The sequence below is a fragment of the Eretmochelys imbricata genome, chromosome 2 (assembly GCF_965152235.1).
Source record: "Eretmochelys imbricata isolate rEreImb1 chromosome 2, rEreImb1.hap1, whole genome shotgun sequence".
NCBI classification, from domain to species: Eukaryota; Metazoa; Chordata; order Testudines; family Cheloniidae; genus Eretmochelys; species Eretmochelys imbricata.
This window is the reverse complement of record NC_135573.1, coordinates 115,563,518-115,583,449: the sequence shown is the minus strand read 5'-3', so window position 1 is coordinate 115,583,449 and position 19,932 is coordinate 115,563,518. Positions and strand designations below refer to the sequence as shown.

The 19,932-nt window shown below is 39.9% G+C and overlaps 1 protein-coding gene across 9 annotated transcripts in view; it reads right to left on the bottom strand.

Annotated features, from left to right (window-relative positions):
• Nucleotides 1-9,513: 9,513 nt before the first annotated feature.
• SLC35B3 (solute carrier family 35 member B3) overlaps nt 9,514-19,932 on the bottom strand; it is a 40,242-nt gene continuing 29,823 nt past the window's right edge. For 6 of the 9 annotated variants that reach the window (XM_077810653.1, XM_077810651.1, XM_077810657.1 and 3 more), the window contains 2 exons: nt 17,582-17,651; nt 16,209-16,844 (listed from right to left, as the gene is read on the bottom strand). In XM_077810653.1, coding sequence (XP_077666779.1) covers nt 16,694-16,844; nt 17,582-17,651 — 221 coding nt within the window. In that variant the 3' untranslated portion in view covers nt 16,209-16,693. Of the gene's footprint in view, nt 9,788-10,690; nt 10,950-16,208; nt 16,845-17,581; nt 17,652-19,932 lie in introns of those variants that run through there. The other 3 variants (XM_077810658.1, XR_013345201.1, XM_077810659.1) reach the window with 3 other exon arrangements.

Genomic DNA, 19,932 nt, shown 5'->3' with positions numbered 1-19,932 from the left:
TTATGTTTTATGCAGCGCAAGGAAGACAGGCAGCTATTAAAGAAGATTCACGGTTATAGGCACATATTAGTGTTGAGATTCTCTCTTGAAATGAGAAGTTGTAACATGAATTTGCATAATCCCACATTAAAATAAATTATTCCCTCCCTCAAGGCCCCACATCACAGCTAGAGCTAGACAAATAATTAGTAACATTTTTTTGATCAATTTCACCTCTTTTTCTGTTTGTGAATTGTAAACTAATGCAACATAAGTTTCTTAAATGTATTTACTCAAAATTATTTGCCCAAATATCTGAAGAATTCATGGTCTGACGCTCATTTGCAAGTGGTTAGGTGCAAGTATTAGGTGGTCTAGATGTTTTGAGTGGGTGCATAGGTCATATGATACATTTTTGTTCCCTGACTGGATGAGTGGAACTTGTAGAATCAGCATTACTTTGAATATACGGGATTAGAACTCTGAAACTTGCTTTCTATAAAATATAAAATCCATTGTTTCCATGACCATTCTAACCCATAACTCATTCACGAGGGCATGGATTCTCAGCCTAGAGGTCATGACCGCTGGAGTAGTCACTAACCAAGCCAGAATTTATCCATGCATTTTTCTTTAAAAAGTAATTGCTCAGTTCTTGTCACAGCCACCCTTCTGCCTGCTGCGGAAGAGCGCATGGGACTCCACTCAGTACACGTGGCAGCTGGGGGATTGAAAGGCTGTGAAATGAATTGGGGTCTCTGGCATGGCCATTCAGAGCACTATTTCTGGGCCACCAGGGCAGCCCTGGAAGGTATTTTTAAATTACATTTTTCATTTTAAATCACCTAGACCCAGAGTGGTTATCAAGCTAATGAAATTCTCACATCCCTCTTTCTGCTGATGGGAATAAAGCATGCAGTACTGTGTCCTAAAACTATAGCATAAAAGAGCGACCTAAATGACACCACAATATAAGAGTAAAGAAGAAGAGGAAGGGCAGTCATGTTAAGGCCCCAGACTGGGTCTGGGGAGTTCAGGACCCAATTCCCAGCTCTGCCACAGATTTCCTGTGTGACCTTGGGCAACATTTTAGCTCTATGCCTCGTCTGTAAAATACGGATAATATTTCCTTCTCTTCCACCCTTCATTTGTGACTGTTTATTTACATTATAAGCATTTCTGGCTTTTACTGTGGGGTTGTATAGGGACTACCACATGGGGGCTGCTCGGCACTTCTGTAATAAGTATTGCAGTTGTTGCTGTTAAAGGATTTCCATGCAACTTAAAATTAAGGGTATATATTATCCCAATACCAAGCATTATAAACGTAGGAAATGCAGAATGTTTGCATTTGAATGAAATTAAAGTAAAACATGTAGTTAAGGCACCCAAACAACCTTACCTCTGCCCTGTAGTGATGTGTTGATTTGCTATACTGGTGAATCTGTCTTGAAAAGATAGCTATAACTACACAAATATGATTAAAGCATTTTAGTATTTAAGTCCCAGATTAGATTAAACTGATTTTTTTAAGGACAGATTTTTTTTTCATATTTTCCCTTCCTCCCTCATTCACTAGAGGGCAGAGTTAAGGTTATTGGAGTTTGTAGTGCTTTGTTTTGGGATACCTACAATATCCCTGTAACATTCTGTAACTCCTAAATTCCAAAATATCAAGCGTAATCTCAACCTTACTTCCATTTTAACTAGTTTTTTGCCTGGCAATTTCCTTAGGTATATTAAATTATTAAACGTTTCATAAACACTCAACAAGAAACCCAAAGAGAATGCTATCATGTAATATTTCTAACTATTTGAAGATCTACTCTATCAATCTTAAGTCATCTAAAAAAAATTCTAACTTTTCAGGACAAATTCACAAGACCGCCAGTAGCACGGGCAAGACAGTGCACAGCAGCCAGTTAAATTGGGGTTACACCTGTTTTGCATTGCAAGAGCAATGCAAATCAGGCAAAATGGGCTGAATTTGACTCTTTAATTTGCAGTTGACTTACTGGTACAGTGGGCTGTGCTAGTCTGGTGCTATGTAAAGTGAGAGCCCAGTCCTGAAATCTCAATGTCTTTGTGCTTTTAAGGGCTTCCCCAGAGCTCCTGACTCAGTTCCCCTGGCAGTGCTGCACTGAACTAGAGGTGGCAGTGCCGTGGGTTGTCTATCAAATACTGAAACCCACGCTGGTATGAAGCCACGGAACCTCTAAAGAAATAAACTAACGGGGTTCTTTATAAATTCTCAAAAAAAAATCAAATTGTATTAGAAAGTGCTGTAAAACTGGGGAGGATACACTGTCTTTTTCATACAAAGCAAAGATGCAGAATCCCTGCTTTAAATTCAAAACAGAATTCAACCTTACTTATGGAGAAGCGACCAGTGCTTCCACAATAACCTGTACCATTTTTGGTTTTCAATAATTTCCATGGGCCTCAATTTGTATCCAAAATGTTTCTCTTTAAAAGTGATTGTTAGTTCTGCTGCATAAAAAGATTGTTTTCTGCATATTAAACATATGAGCTGGTAATAGGACTCCTGTATTTCATCTACTAAGAGAAGTATTTTAATTATTTTACTTTTCTTTAGGACAGATGTTCTTCCTGGGCTGCATAATAATACCAGCTCTTTCCTTTCAACAGGAAATCACAAAGATAGGGGGTTGGGTGGTGTAACTTGTAATTCCTCCTTACGTTGAAAGGAAAACAGAAGTCTTAGAATACCAATCTTCAATGCAATGAAATGAACAGACTTGCATTGCATGCTACTTACTTGTGTCAATGGGTTTTATGTTAGTTTGGGAAGCATGCTATTTCTGATTAAATCTGCAAAGATTTGCCATCACTGAGCTCCTTGCAAATCTGCAAGCTACATTTGTATGTACATGCTAGAAGTGTATGGAAACATCCGATTGAATGGAATTTAATGGTCATGGGTGAAATCTGTGAGTAGGATGAGGGAGAAGTTCCACTCCCCACACTGACTTCAGTTCCCTCCCTTAATGGTTGACTGGTTCCCATGCTGTGGTCCCTCCCCATTGCTAATCAGAGTAGCATATACCAAGACAAACCAAAGCTGGCTGATTGCCTGTCCTCTGCAGAAAGACATGATTACATGTTATATAGGACTATTTGAAAATTTCCCATAAATACTTTTTTTACATAAAGCAGGTTTTGACTAAACTAAAATTTTTGAGGAAAGTGCTTGTGCTTTTAAGAAATGTCAGTATTTTGTCAGAAAACAAATTTTTTTCACTTTTTTTTTGCTTTTAGATGACCATTTTTCAGGTTTCAGTGTTTTGAAGAGAAGTTGAAATTTTCCATGGGGGAAAAAACCCATTTTCCAACCAGCTCTAATATTATCATATCCTTTATCTGAGTTGTCATAAATATAAAGGTAAGGGTAAACACCTTTAAAATCCCTCCTGGGCAGAGGAAAAAACCCTTTCACCTGTAAAGGGTTAAGAAGCTAGGATAACCTCACTGGCACCTGACCAAAATGACCAATGAGGAGACAAGATACTTTCAAAGCTGGAGGGGGGAGAAACAAAGGTTCTCTCTGTGTGATTCTTTTGCCAGGAACAGAAAAGGAATGGAGTCTTAGAATTTAGTAAGTAATCTAGCTAGATATGAGTTAGATTCTGTTTTGTTTAAATGGCTGATAAAATAAGCTGTGCTGGATGGAATGTATAGTCCTGTTTTTGTGTCTTTTTGTACCTTAAGGTTTTGCCTAGAGGGATTCTCTGTTTTGAATCTGATTACCCTGTCAGGTATTTACCATCCTGATTTTACAGAGGTGATTCTTTTACTTCGATTAAAATTCTTCTTTTAAGAACCTGATTGTTTTTTCATTGTTCTTAAGATCCAAGGGTTTGGGTCTGTGTTCACCTATGCAAAGTGGTGAGGATTTTTATCAAGCCTTCCCCAGGAAAGGGGGTGTAGGGTTTGAGAGGATTTTGGGGGGAAAAGAAGTTTCCAAGCGGGCTCTTTCCCCGTTACATATTTGTTAGACACTTGGTGGTGGCAGCAATAAAGTCCAAGGGCAAAAGGTAAAATAGTTTGTACCTTGGAGAAGTTTTAACCTAAGCTGGTAAAAATAAGCTGTGGGGACCTGCATGAAAAACCCCCTATCTGTACCCTAGAGTTCAGGGGGGGAAGGAACTTGACATGAGTACTGCATTCCTAGCACCTCAGGGTGCTGGAACAATTTTTATAGTGGAGGTGCTGAGAGCCACTGAACAAAACTGTAAACCCTGGATATGATAGAAACCACTTCAAAGCACCCCTAGTTCCAGCACCTATGTACCATGATTACTACAGGGTATCAAAGCTATAGATACAAGTGTTCTCTGAAACAGAATTTAAAAAATGACATTGAATTGGGAAGCAATACCAGTTGACTTAGCTGAACCAATCACAACAGCATCAACTGTTCAGAACTATTAGTAATCAATCCATAGTTTAAAAACAATCTGTAAGAGGTGTAATTAAAATACTTCTGAATAAGAAATTCTAGTAAACCATAATTTGCCTTTGGATACCAGTACTCCGTGGACAAACAGGCAAAATTCAGTTAAAATAATTTATCAAGTACTTGCTCAACTCTAGTTATTCCACATATTACAAAGAAAGCATCAGCAAGGGCATTATGTCTACACACAATTGATTCCTATTAATCTAGAGACGGAAAAATGTGGATGGGTTTAATATGTGAACCATAATGGAATCACATTCGCTAGAACTGGTCAGCGAGATGAATTGTATTGATCCATCATTAGGGTAATGTATATAAAAAGTTGCACATTGCTCTGACTAAGCAAGGGCGTATCTTATTTCTAGAATACTGGTTAATATGAGATGCAACTTGTCAGGATATTGGTCTTTTGATAGTTCAGTATTAATAGCTTGAAAAGAACCAGTGAGAACTTGCCTGTGTTAGCACAGGAGCTAGATTATACCACCCTTATACAAATAGCTCCTTACCCCTTGTGGAAAGATGCTTTTGTAGTTTTTAGACCAGACTAGTACTCAAGAGAGATGGATTCAATTCCTTGCTTTGCCTTAGACTTCCTAAAGCATCTTGGCCAAGTCACTTAATCTCAATGCTTTAGTTTTCCATCTGTATAATGGTATAACATTTCCCTATCTCACATGAATGTTCTGGGAATAATTCTATTAATAGTCCAGGTGGTGTTCAGCTAGTTAGTTACCCTAATTAGTTCTTTACCTGACAAGTGGGGTGGCTACTCAAGCATTCCCAGAATACTGGGATCGGTGCACGAGGTCATGGCGGCAGGGTATGGGATGATCTTCAAAATGGCATTTCTCCATCCGATATCAGACAAAACCACACCTGTTTTTGTCTCGGTACTGAAAGGGGGACAAATCTTAGACAAGCAGGAGTCTCTGGATTAAAACTAGATGAATGGCCTGTCTACTGACAAGTAGTCTCTCTGGTCCAGATTGTAAAGGTATTTGCAGTGCTGACCACAGCATCGTCTAATGTGTAGCTGATTTAGGATCCAAAATCTCTTTTTAGTTGCAGCCTCATCATATCAGAGGACAAAAATAAAGCTTTTTGCCTCAAATAACTTAGGTAATGGATGGACTGCCAGCCCTCCCTGCTGTGGCAATTTTGAGCAGATGTTATATACCACCCTATTTGCTGTTGTGATGAGGCTTTAGACATCTGCCATTATTTATTACAGAAGGCTGAGGAAATAACAGGTCACCACTCCAGCTGAAGTGAGAGATTAATAGAAGGGAGAAAATGGAGGAAGATAAGCAGAGAACACTTTGTAAGTGCATCTCAATAATACACCAAGAAGAGGATAAAAGGCTAATAACTACAGATTTACTAAGAATCCTGGTCTGCACAAATCCCAATTAGTTTAAAAAAAATTGTGAATGAAAGTGGCAGTGATTAGATTTTTAAAGTGTGGCTTTAAATCATTGCCAAAATGAACCGAGCATTGGAAGATGTGAGATTTGAGTTGAATCGGAGTGGGAAGGCTGAAGAAACTGACCCACTTCCTGTTGCTTCATGCAAAAGGGCAAAAACTTTTCTTTATTGCCCCACATACTCAAAGCATCAGTGATGAAATGCTGACTCATCCTTCTAATGTGTGCATGCCAAAGGCATAACGTTGTATCCTCCTGCAGTGAGGATAAGCTGAAAGAGGCCAAGAATCCACCACTTGCTGCCCTTAGCTTGGAAAGGGGATTGTAGTAGCTATAGCTGTATAAATGTGACCCTAATCCTCTTATTTTTGTAATACTTCATGGTTCTTCTGTTACTACTTCCTCTCCTTCCCCTAAATATAGTCAAGGATTATTTGTATGCACCATCACAGCTTTCCCCAGGGAAGTCTGTGTGCCTAGAACAGAAGGGTCCAACTCATTCAGGGCCAAATTCCATTTTTTAACTGTGGGCCTCTGTCCATAGTGGAGCTCCCACTGATGTCAGTAGCAGAACCACAAAAATACATCAAGTGGGCTGGATCCAGCCCTGGGCTGGGAATTTGACACCATTGGCCTGGAATCTTCATTCTCCCACCAAAGCTCTAGGTACCTCTATATATGAATGTTAAATAAAGGGATCAGACTTGTAAGCTTGACTGAAGTTTTTTTTAAAAAGGGATTTGGAGAAGTGTCTTTACAACTGTAATTTAGCTGTCCTATTACTTATGGAGAAACTACATTCTTTCCAACATATGCAGCAAAAAAGGACTCTGGTACAAGATGTTCTGCTGTATCTTTCTGATACAAAACTGAGTGGCAGATGTGTATAATTTTAACCCATAGGTATAAAGAGCTAATGTTTTCTCTATTTACTAATAGCACTGCTATTTAGAAACAACATTTGTGCAGAGTACATTTTCCAAGTTATTAAAAAAATCTGCAGAGAAATAGCTGATGTTAGGATTGTTTCTGCAGTGCAAGATTAACTATCTCAGACTTTGTTAATCCAGCTCTGCTTTACCCATATGCCTGGAGAGCCAAAAGTACTAAGTAATAGCTATTCTCACCACAAGCAGGCATGTCTGATTTGTTAATCTGAGGTTGTTTTAATCCCAGGAAAAATGGAGTTTGATTATTGAGCTGGTATAGCTAGGACTCACTCATTTATTAAGGGTGTGGATTGTGGGACAGGAGGAGGACTGGGTATGATTCATAACAGGGATTAGTTGCCTTTGAAATCACCTATTCCCTAGGTATTTAGCTCTCAAAGGTGAGGATTTTTATCATGAATGGTGATGCAGCACAACAGCAAAGTTACACTTCCTCCCATGAAGAAGCATGAACACTTACATCCAGATTTTGCCCTTGATTACACCTGCACAATGGGGCTATACAGATGTGACTGAGCGCAGAATTTCTGTCTATCCAAGAGCTAATTTTGAATTGTGTATTAAGGCATCCAGAGAATTCCTCAACTATAACTTCCCATTTTCAAAATATGAAAAAATTTCCATGTAAAAATGATCCAGATTTGGTGTCTTACTAGGAGGTCGAAGGAGGAAAACACAGTGCCTTTTGATATATTTTTGGATTGTATATTTCTTGGAGCAAGAACTGGAGTCCTCTATGGACTCAATCAGGAGAGTAAAGGCTAGATTTTCAAAGGTAATTAGCACCTAAAGCTGCATAGTGAGGATTTATTTTTTCAGAAGAGCCTAACATGCTTATGTGCTTTTGAAAATCCTGCTAGTCCCTATCTGCATCTTTAGCTTTAATATAACTTACTTGTGTACCATCCATGTGCTGTACAAAAATATGGCTTAGTCCTGAAAGCTTCCTATGAGGCTCTAAGGGTCAGATTTGCTAGGTTATTTAGGGACCAAAAAGTTCTGTGCTTTCTCCTGTGACAGCCAGTATCCCACCCTCTTCTTTTTGTTTCCATAGTGTTAAAAGAAATAAAACCTGTATGTGTATGGGGGGGGGGGGGAAAGCTTGTGACAAACATAGAAACTAAAAATTGAGGCAGTTATTCCATGTTGAACTCAAAAGTTGCATGTAATTTAGAAATCCTTTTAATATCTAGATACAATAGGATTGAGCTAATGATGTCCAAATCTCTCCAAGGCCAATCTTTAAGTTGTCATAGGAATGGGGAGTCATGTATTAGTTCTAGTCCCAGTTCACCATAAAACAGGCAACTTTGGGCAAGTCACAACCTCTCTGCCTCCTCAGCAGTAAAATAAAGGTTTATTTCTGCCTCACCATGATACTGAGAGACTAAAAATGATGGTAAACCACTTGGGTAGTCAAGTAGAAGGAACTATATAAATATTAAAATTAAGATATAGTATTAGGAAAATGAGTTTAAGTCTTTCATCTAACAAACTGAGCAATTACCTACACTATAAGAACCACTTCATTTAATTTCTGCCCCAACTAGTAAAGTTTGGCTTTATTTTTCCAGCTCCCCAGGCTGTACAACTATAAACATGGTCATGGCCAAGGGAAAAAAATGCCATGTCTAAATAAGGAATGGTCAAACACACAGCGTGGTTTGTGCATGGGAGCAAAGGAAGAAGGAAACAAACAACACCGATCAGTGAGGCAGGCACTCATCTCTATGGGTACTCCTACCTTTCTGTCTCAGGCAAAATGGCAGAAGTGAGATTTTATGGAAAGACTGCATGAGACTAAGGACATGGATTGGTGAACAGGTTTGGGGAGGGCATTCAAGCATGAAGGAAAACATGAAATTACTTTATTTACACAAATTAGATGTCTTCAAGTCACCATGGCCTGATGAAATGCATCCTAGAATTCTCAAGCTGACTGAGGAGATATCTGAGCCATTAGCGATTATCTTTGAAAAGTCATGGAAGGCGGGAGAGATTCCAGAAGATTGGAAAAGGGGCAAATATAGTGCCATTCTATAAAAAGGGAAATAAGGACAACTCAGGGAATTACAGACCAGTCACTTTAACTTCTGTATCCAGAAAGATATGGAGCAAATAATTAAGCAATTAAGTTGAAAACATCTAGAAGATAAAAGGTGATAAATAATAGTCTCAAGGTCCCTTCCAGTCCTATGATTCTATGAAAGAGAGCATTGAAACACTTGTGAGAAAAGTGAATGAAAGGGACATCAAAGCTGTTGTCACTGACACAGACTAGACTTGGTGTCCTCACACATTTTCAAAGTTAGAGGCAGGGGCTGTGTGATTATGTAGGGTCTAAGACAAGTAGTAGTAGTTAAAACTTGGAGCCCAATGACGGAGTGATTTAAGAGGAGGACATGGCATCACTGAAGTGATGGGAGATGATGCAACAATCAGAGAGAGAAGTGTGTATCCCTAAATTTTACATTAAAACTAGCCACTGACTGTCACCACCTACTATGTTACCTAGACTAAATCTATGATGTCACAAAATGCTGAATGTGTGATATTTTGAAAGTTAATTTTTATAGGTTCATACACACACACACAAACCAACAAATGTTCGAATAATACCTTGGCAGAACTGACATAGGAAGATGACTAAAGAAACGAGTTAATGGTTATCAGTTACTTTAATACCTTTGGCATACGAAGGTGCCCAGGAAATGCAATAATGCAACTTCACAGGGGAAAGCCATAGCAGATGTAATCTCTTTTCAGAGAATTGGGCCCCAGTCCTGCAGTGGTGTCTGAGTGGACCTGTGTGCCTGGGCTGTGCGCAATCCTATCAGATCTGATTGCAGAACCCAGGCCACCTGAGGTTTAGAATTCACTTTCATCGCATTTTATCTAGATGTTTTTTAGGATTAGTCCACACATCTCAGACCTCTTCAGGGAAGGAAGTTCTGTGGGGAGAAGGTGGGAAATAGTTTCACTCATTTAATGCTTAGATTGTCAGCTTTTTCAGATAGGGGCCATCTCTTTGTTCTGTTTGTACAGTGCTGAACCCAATGGGGTTCTGGACCTTGACTGAGGCTGGTAGGTGCTAATGCAATACAAATAACCAGCTTTACTGACCTGATATAAAATGCCATTTTATGAATAGCATGCATATAGGAGGGAATGTTCCAAAAAAAAAAAAGCCTTAAATAAAGAACACTTGAAGGTGTGTAAATTTCTCTTACCACTTGCATTATAAAGCTCATTATAAAATAGTAATTCACTGAAGTGAATATTCTCTTAATGTCACTACACCATAGTATAAGTAGCATTCTGACTACAAGCCATGAAATTGAAACAGACCACGACTGGTGGCAAATTATAGGCTTTTTCTCGCTTTTGTGAAGTTTGCCCTTGCATAACTCAGTTATATACAGAGGATTAGTGAGTATTAAAATTCACACCTATGAAAATACCAGCTCCCCGCCCCACAAAAACCCAACCCTTTAACTTGCTCTAGCAACTCTAAACCCACAACAAGATTAATTTGAGAATGTATTGCAAATTCCAGAACATCTATAATCTAAAGCAAGCAATTATTTAAAAAACTGTACATTTTCTAATGTGCAGTCCACTAGCTCAATCTTGTATGAAATAAAGAAAGTTATTCAGTTTAATTCCACTAACACTACAAACCATTACCAAATGGTGAAATTTCAGACAAAATGCTGATAAGAACATTAGTCGCTGCAATCTGTATCTTTTAATTTCAGTCAGAAATTGTGATTGGACTGATTTAAAATATATGGATGTACCAAGGATACAATTAATACTTATATAGTAATTTTCATTTGAAGACTCTACTGACCTTTGTTAAAATTTCTTTATTCACATTTTACAGATGGAAAAATTGAGGCACAGATACAGAATCCAGTAAATCAGTAACACTAACCACCAGATTATAGTGAGGCAGAGAACATTGCAGTTAAGATTCCATTACCCTGGTTTCACTTGCTCAAAAATTCCTGAGAAATTCCTTTGGGACTCACCTCTTCCATTCTTGGTCTCCAGCCAAAGGTTAAACCTTTGCATCAAAGGTTGCAACAAATCTGAGAGGAATCCATTCACCTGTTCTTGAATTAAGGAAGACTGAAAACTTTTTTTTTTTTTTTCAGAATTGGTAAAAAATTAAATACCTGGAAACTTCCCCCCTCCCTTGCAAACTTGGCATGTGACTTGCCCTCATTGGGAAATAGCTGCTTAAGGAACAAGAGCTGTGATTGGTGAAAAAAATACATCTGAACTTATTTCAAATTATCTGATTGGCTCTTAATCACTATTCCATCAAATTTAAGATTGTCACCATCTTCAGGCTCCTCTCTGTCCCACCCTGCTTATCCCTTGTCAATTTTCATGTTGCCTTCTACTCTCTCCTCTCTGCCACTGTTTGAGTCTCATTCACTTGTCAGCCCCTCAGGGCTTGTCTACATAATCACTTAGTTTGTGGCAAGCTGGGCTGTAAATCAAAGAGGGGTAGATCAAAGCACACTAAGGAACCATTAGTGTGCAGCAGCAGGGTCCACACGGACACTTAGTGCCTGGAATATATACATCACAGCTTGCCACAAACTAAGTGACTATGTAGACAAGCCCTCATACAGTCACCTCCATACCTTCTTTCATCCAGCCCCCTATGTATGGCATAACCAGTTAATGTTGTGAGTCCAGTAGCTAGGAGTTTAAGAGAAATCTTCTTACTATATGTTCCATTCTATGCATCTGATGAAGTGGGCTGTAGCTCTTAAAAGCTTATACTCAAATAAATTTGTTAGTCTCTCAGGTGCCACAAGTACTCCTGTTCTTTTTATCAAATATTGTGAGACTCTCAATAAAATTGAGAATTAGCAACGTGATGCACTTGAATTCTTTGAGAGTGTTTACAAGCACGTGGACAAGGTTGATCCAGTTAATGTGGTGTACTTAGACTTTCAGAAAGCCTTTGACAAGGTTGCACACCAAAGACTCTTATTAAACCTAAGCAGTCACGGGATAAGAGGGGAGGTCCTTTCATGGATCAGTAACTGGTTAAAAGGTAAGTGTAGGAATAAACTGTCAGTTTTCATAATGGAAAGAGGTAAATAGCGGAGTCCCTCAAGGATCTGTACTGGGACCTATGCTCTTCAACATATTCATAAATGATCTGAGAAAGGGGATGAACACAGGGCAAAGGTTGCAAATTATATAAAATTACTCAAGGTAGCTAAGTCTAAAGCCGACTGTGAAGAGTTACAATGGGACCTCAACCTAGGTGGACCAGCATGGCCTCCAAGATCACCCAACGGTACCTTGCCCCTAGAAGGTCTCTCACTGCATCAAAAAAAAAAAAAAAAACCCCAGACAGAACTCATCCACAGAAGGACCAGTGTAGTTCCAGAAACTCCCACGCAAGACCACATCCCTAAAAGGGCCCGTACTGGTGCCTCCAAAACTGTCCTTCCTAAAAAGACCAGTGCTGCCCTAAAACCTGTAAGGGAAGACACTGTCATCATACCAGAGATCCTGCCTCAAGATTGGTCAAAAGGAACTCTCAACACCGGGAGGAAATGAGGCAACAGGCTAATTCCACAGCAATTTTCCAGCATGAGCCTGCAGAGATTGAGCAGCCAGAGGAGCAACAGCCTTCAGCAAGAGCTGCCACACCATGGCAAGCCACTTGGATGGAGGAGTTGGCAAGGACAGCCTCCTTTGACTTAGACCTCCTTGTAGACGGACTCACTAAAGACCTGTCTGCAGAAATTGTATCTATGAGAAAGGGAACTCAAGAGAACACACCGACTGCTCACAGAACTCCTGTGTTGGGCCATAACATCATCATCAGAGAAGCCAGGAGAAGGAACATCAGTTGCTGCTACGATCAAGCAGCAGGATCCAGAAGCTCTACCGGTCAAACTGCCCTAAGGCTATGAAAGAGAAACTTGAGATGGGTCCTCATCCTGCTGCGCAATCCCATCCGAGAGACTATTCTCTTACTTCAAGGGTGTGTTTGAGCCTGTAGCTCAGAACGAAGTGCAGCGTCCAGGGTGCCTTCATCCTCTACCCCAGGTTGACTACGCAGGAGACCTGGAACAAGACTTTACATCATGGGAAGTAATGACCAGACTTACAAAGACCAAAAACACATACCCACGAAAAGATGGCATTCAATATTACTTCCTGAAAAAATGAGACCCCGGTTGCCTGGTATTAAATGCCATTTTCAACAAATGCAAACCGTTCCGCTGTACTTCCAGCTCCTGGAAGAAGTTTATGATGGAGCTCATCTACAAGAAAGATGAGCAAGACAACCCCAGCAACTGGAGACTCATCTCTCTCTGTTCCACCATGTACAAACTGTACGCCAGCTGCCTCGGGGCTAGGATCACAGACTGGTCAGTGAACTAAGGAGCCATCAGCTCCATCCAGAAAGGCTTCATCTCAAGCGAAGGCTGTTATGAACACAATTTTGTCCTTCAAACTGCCATTCACATGTCCAGGAGGGCACGGGAGCAATGTGCCACAGCGTGGCTCAACCTGGCTAATGCTTTCGGATCGATGCCCCATCAGCACACTTTTGCCACACTGCGAGAGTTCGGGATGCCCTGAAAATTTTCGCCAACCGGTCCGGGAACTTTATGATGGCTGCACCACCACCATTCGCTCCATGGAAGTAGAGACACCTGAAATTCCTATCTATAGTGGAGTGAAGCAAGGCTGTCCCCTCAGCCCCATCGTTTTCAACTTAGCCATGGAGCCGCTCATTAGAGCCATCTCCTGCGGTCTAGGTGGTTTCCTTGAGTGAATATCCTGGCCTATGCAGACAATCTGATCCTGATTGCAGACAACCCTGAGAGTCTCCAACAAATGCGCAATGTCACGGGCCAGGCTGCCAACTGGATGACACTCTGCTTCAATGCCAGGAAGTGTGCATTTCTGAATATTGATGGCAGTGGAAGGGACTTGGTCTAGACAACACAGTTTCAGATCTAAGGTGAACCCATGATCTTCCTCAAGGATGGGCAAGCATACCAACATCTCAGCATGCCCATGGGTTTCCGCATCCAGCAGACACCTAAGGATACCATTGCAGAGATCCTACGAGATGTAGCAAGGATGGACTCCTCCCTGCTACCACCATGGCAGAAGATCAATACCTTGAACACCTTCCTGATCCCCCGTATTTCATTCGTCTTAAGGGGATCTGCCATGGCGAAGCTACCTCTTAACAAAGCAGACAACACAGACAGCTAGTGAAGACGTGGATATTTCTTCCTCAGAGGACCAGAAATGAACTGGTGTACATCTTGCACAGGCACGGTGGTGCCAACGTCCCTCATACGGGTGATCTGTGACATTGCAATGATCACTCATGCCTTCTGACGTGCCCAGACGCCACAGTTAGGAACATCGTGGAAAGTGCTATGCAGGATGCCATCAAGAAGTGAATTGAAGGACCCTTTCCAAGCAAGATGTTGCTATCCTGAATGGCTCCCTGGAAGGCAAATTTGAAAGGGGGGGGGAAGACTTTTTGCTTCGTTCTGGATTCATGCCCACAATGCTACTGGAGAAGTGTATCGGCTGCCCCTGGATGTGGTGTGAGGAACACCACGAGCTGAGTATCCTGGTGCCACTGGCACAGATGAAGAACATGGAGTGCACAATGATCACTCCAAGAGCTAGAACCATGCTGGGGAGGACCTTGAAAGATTCCCTCCACTTGCAGTACATAGAAAATCTGAAATGGAAGCCAGACCACAGGAAGGACTTTTGAGGTGACGTGCAAGTGGGACACGAGCAACCACTTTTTCTCCCTGGGGGCAGCTTCACCCGATTTGCTGATTGGTGGTTCATCCACAGGGTCTGGCTCAACTGCATTCCGCCGAATGGACTTCCGCCAAGGGAACTGGAACAAGCAATGCAGGAAGTGCAGCTATGCCAATGAGACACTACCCCATGTCCGGTGTAGCTGCAAGCCCCATTCCAGAGCCTGGCAGCTGTGCCACAATGCCATCCAAGATTGCCTGGTCAGTCATCCCGCCACCTGTAGGGAAAGTCGCTGTGAATGTCGCCATCCCTGGAATGGACAGACAACTGTGACCGGACATCATCATCACCAACGAGGACTGGAAGAAGATCATGGTGGATGTCAGAGTTCCCTCTGAAAACAGGACTACTGCCTTCTGCGACACCCAATCTCGAAAGCTGGAAATATAGGCTCCTCTGGCCAACACCTTGGGAGCTAGGGGCTATGAGGTTCAAACTCACATGCTGATCATCGGAGCTCTGAGCACATGGGACCCCAGCAAGGAGTCAGTGTTGAGAAACTGGAATTGGTCAACACTACGCTCAGCTGACGGGGCAACTCATGATGTCGGATGCCATCAGGTGGTCAAGAGACATCTATCTAGAACATATCACCGGACATTGGCAATAACAGGAGGGATGAGTTGGAGCGCTGATGAGAAGCACAGTCAGGAAAGTAACTCGTACTTCCCTGGTGGACTGTATTTTCTAGTTCCATGGTGAGAACTAATGTACAACAATGATTGCCATTTCATTATGTACTAATGCTTAGATCACAAACCCAAAAGATTTTGGAATAGTTCAATCTCTGCCCACTTTTTTTTTTTTCATCCAATGTTTTCCCATCACAAATTGAGAGTAGCCAGTGCTGAGCAAGAGCATGCTTAACTGCTGAAAAGACTTTCCAGACAGCAAGGGGATGGCCAGCTCCTGGGAGAGGGGTGAGAGTATTTAGAAGTGAGCTGAATTATTGGTTTTATGGTGGGATCTTTTAACTCCACACTGCACCCAATTAAATACCTGCTATATGAGAGAGTATGGGCAGATAAAATGGAGAGGGGTGTTGTTAGTTAAGTTTGTTGCTTGCCCCTTGAATCCATCCCTGTGTCTCTCATTTACCCACACTTCCTGATCAATATGACCTTGTGTGTGCACTCTGTCCATTGGAAGAGAAATCTCACTGTCATCTACTTATGTTTGGAGTTAAAGCTTTAATTTGAGGACAGTGAAGAGAAATGATGTTTAATATATTAACCTGTGTGCTGTTAGAGAATTTTCACTCACTGTTTTATACCAGTATAGTAACAGCAGACAACTCCTCTGATGGTGAGAAAGTACTGCAAGCAGACAGAGATCTTGGTACTCTTTTTTTCTACACTGAGATTAACAGTAATGTCTATGTGCACTCTTTAATAATTTTTAAAAGCTGAAGGGGGGGAATGGAAAAAAATCACGATTCTTTCAATCTCAAATTTAAACCATTAATCAGATTTTGATTTCAATAGAAATGCCAATTATATTAACAAATGTACAATGTTGAGAATCTCATCAAGAACTTAAACTGAATTTTTATTTAAAATGAAAAATCATGACATACCGTATTCTACCTCTTCCAACTTTAAAATTTCAATTTGGTCAATCCGTTGCTGATTAGCTTCCATTAAGTGTTAATACAGTAGTACTTTTAAATAATCCCAGCCCAACAATAAAAACAAAGAACCACTAATCTCAAATCAGCCACATCTGATATGATAAAAATGCCCAAATTAATGTGCTACTGTCCCCCATTTGGAACACAGTATTTCAGCAGTCTGCCAGGAGTTGCTTTCCTTCATTGGCTTGATAATGCCTTCTGACAATGGTATATAACACCTATGATGAATTCAAGTGCTCTGAAGAGAAGGCTCACATAAAACTGTTCATTTCAGCCTTCAGCTCTTTTGGTTTTAATAATGTTCCCTTTGGAAAGTGAACCAGTTGAAGACTGTTCCAATAAAATAAGTCAGATTCAAGACATGGCATAAAACCATTGTCTACACAGTTTGTGACAACGTCCTTGTCTGTCTGTCTTCCACAGTTTTGTTGCAAAGACCTCGTAGTGAAGGCAGCTTGATTTTATCCATATTTTTACTGTAAACATTCAGAAATATACCCAGGACAACTAATAAACCTGACCACACGTACCTGAAGGGTGAAAAAGAGGAAAATAATCATAGTATTAACAGTTTATTTGTAATGTGCCAATGATGTGCCTCACATTCTACAAGACAAAAATAAAATCTCTGCCTCAAGAAGCTGACAATCTAAAAGATGGTCTCCAATAAGAGAAAAGCAAGTGGTAGGACCCAGTCAAGGTGTTAGCTTAAATCTTTAATTTTTATTATCCTCTCTCCTTCCTCTTAGGTAAGTAGGCTGGAGAAGGGAATTTATTTGACATAACCTGTCCGCATATACTAAGCTATAATTAATTGTAATGGTTCTTACCTATATGAATAAAATACCTTCAATCCGCTATACATTCCCATGTTTATAGGAGCTATATTTTATGACTACTGCTCCTACATAGGGCTCTTTTCTCCATCATTATCTTGGATTGCCTGACTTCAGCACCTTTTTACATAAGATTTTCTTAAACTACCAAAAAATCCCCCAACCCCTCAAAAACCCATCACCTTCCACCCACCCCCAATATGTACAATGGATTTGTCTTCTAATGTTTTTGGGGAAAAATGAAATTATTCTCTGACATAATCAACAAACTAGCCAATATTTACAACCCATTTCTATTACAAATGTTTGAAAGTTGAAGAAAATCCTACTCAAACATTTTGATGGTTAACTGGTAATGTTATTCAATTTCAGTGATCAAGAACCTGATTTTATGAAATACACAAGCCATAAAAGGACAATTTGATACTTACTGGAATGTGAATGGCTTTGCAAAGAACAAAAAAGAAAGCACAATGGTCATTGCCTTTCTTCCTGTTGTTACTGCAGAAGAAAAACAATGGTTAACTATAATTTAGATCTAGTTATAATCCAACTAAAGCTGTTATTAGGAGGTATTAATAAACTAGGTAATTAAGGGCCTATCTATAGCAGGGATAGTTATATTGGTGAGCTTCACTGGTACAAACTGGTAGATGACTCGACCAGTGTCAAATAGGGGGTGTGTCTTCTCCTGGTTTGAAACTGGTGCAGCACATCCAAAGTGAGGTTTGCATCAATATAGCAAAACCAGTAAAGATATTCCTACTACAGACACTCCGAAAGTAACCAGACTCATTTATCCCAATGCTCACTTTACTCACCAGATCACAGGTATCATGGGAATGTGATAAACCATCTTTGAAACTGCTACCAGTTGGAAATTGTGAACTAGATTGTGTACATTTTTTAAAACAAAACTAAGAGTTTAAAAATGTTAAGGACTTGGATATACTGTATACTTACTATTACAATCTTTCTTTCTTTTGGTCAGAATCTACCGGCATAGATCCTTGCTTTTGGTTTTATTTTGAAGGGGATAGGTATTTGCATCTTAACTGTTTTGAAACTATTTACATAACAGCAGGCCTCAGTACAGAGAAATAACTCTGGTGAGGACACTGAACATGACAATGGATTTCAGAAGGCCACATTGTACTATTTCACTAATCTTTGCCTACCTGTGATCTTGTCACTAAAGACTATCTGAATTGTAGTTTGAGGACATAATCCTATTAACAGATTTAGGTAAAACTATAACCTGCTGGGTTACACCAAAATTAAACACAACTTCCATATATTGCATTGAAATATCATATGAATTATCTAGTCTACATGGCCATGTTCTGACTTCATAACTGTTTATATAGCAGTCAAATATGAAACTGCTCAACAACAACACTCATAGATGGTAAGGTGAATCTTAAACTTTTCCACAAGTGTTCTCTTAAAACTAGGATTAAAATGGACAGAAGTGTTCTCTTGTACCTTTGCTTTATCTTCACCTGATCTCAACTTTTTTTGGTAATTATCTTTACATTTTAAGAAGTTTATGCACATCAAATAATGATTTTCAATTACATGAAAAATGAAGGGAATAAAAAAATTGAGTTTTAATTAGAAAAGAGTTTAGATGAATAATTAAAAAATGGTTAAATTACATGAGTTTTTCTAAGTACTATTATTTCTGTTCTTTCACCAAATCAGTTATTAATTAAAATATTTATGTAACCACTTCCTTCTAAATTAAGTGATTTCTCTTTTTTTCCCAATTAAGTCTGATAATTTCTCATTCTGCTAATAGAAACACAATTTTCATTAAACTCTTTTCCCCTTCTTGCCCAATAAGGGGAAAGATAGGGTAGTCAGGGGGCAGTAATGAATGGGATGCTCTTCCACGGCATGGTAAACTTTTCCCCATTGCTACAAGCAAAGTAGAAAGGAATAGAGTGCCAAGACTGTCAAGGTCAGGCACAAGAATTCCTGGGAAGGTTTTGCTATTCCAGCATTCTTTAACACAGTAAAATACACTTTTTAAAAACTGTTTCAAGGCATGAAACAACTTCTCTCATCCATGCTCATTTGAAATCAATGCATACAGTGAACTTGGTTAAAAAAGCAAAACTCAAACTATGAGAGTGGCAAACTTGATTAAAATCCTGTATAATAAATTAGATAATTAATATTTTAAGTCAAAACTGTCCATATTCTCCCTTCCACTACAGTAAATGAAGAACATTACCTTACACAAACCAGCTTTGGGGGCAGAGGGAAGGGAAGTAAGTTCCCTGGCATCCTCCTGCTCTCCCCCCCCCACTCCCCAATCCCTTGTGACTGACGTTTGTCGTTATAAAAAGGGGTCACTTGAGGTAGACATAGCCTGACGTAACTGTTTTTGACACACAGCTATTACATCCATATAAACTACAGGGGGATCAGGCACACAATTTAGTCTTGTGAAATATATCCAAATGAAATCTTGCGCTCTCAAAGTCTAACAATTCCATTGTTTTAAACAGCTCTGGGTATGACTGTGTGTCATAGTTGATTATGACAAGGAGCGTTAATTTTACAAGGAAAGAAAAAACCCAAATCTCTCCTGACTTTTTGTGTTGGAGACAACTTGATAAAGTCATTTCGAGACATCCTAATAAGGTCCTTTCTCCCCCTTCCGATTCAAAACCAGAGACAACTTTGATATGCAAGCAGCTTCTATGATTGCTGACTTGTAAGGTCACGATCGTACAGGATAATAATGTTCACTTAGAGATGTAATTTTGCTGTA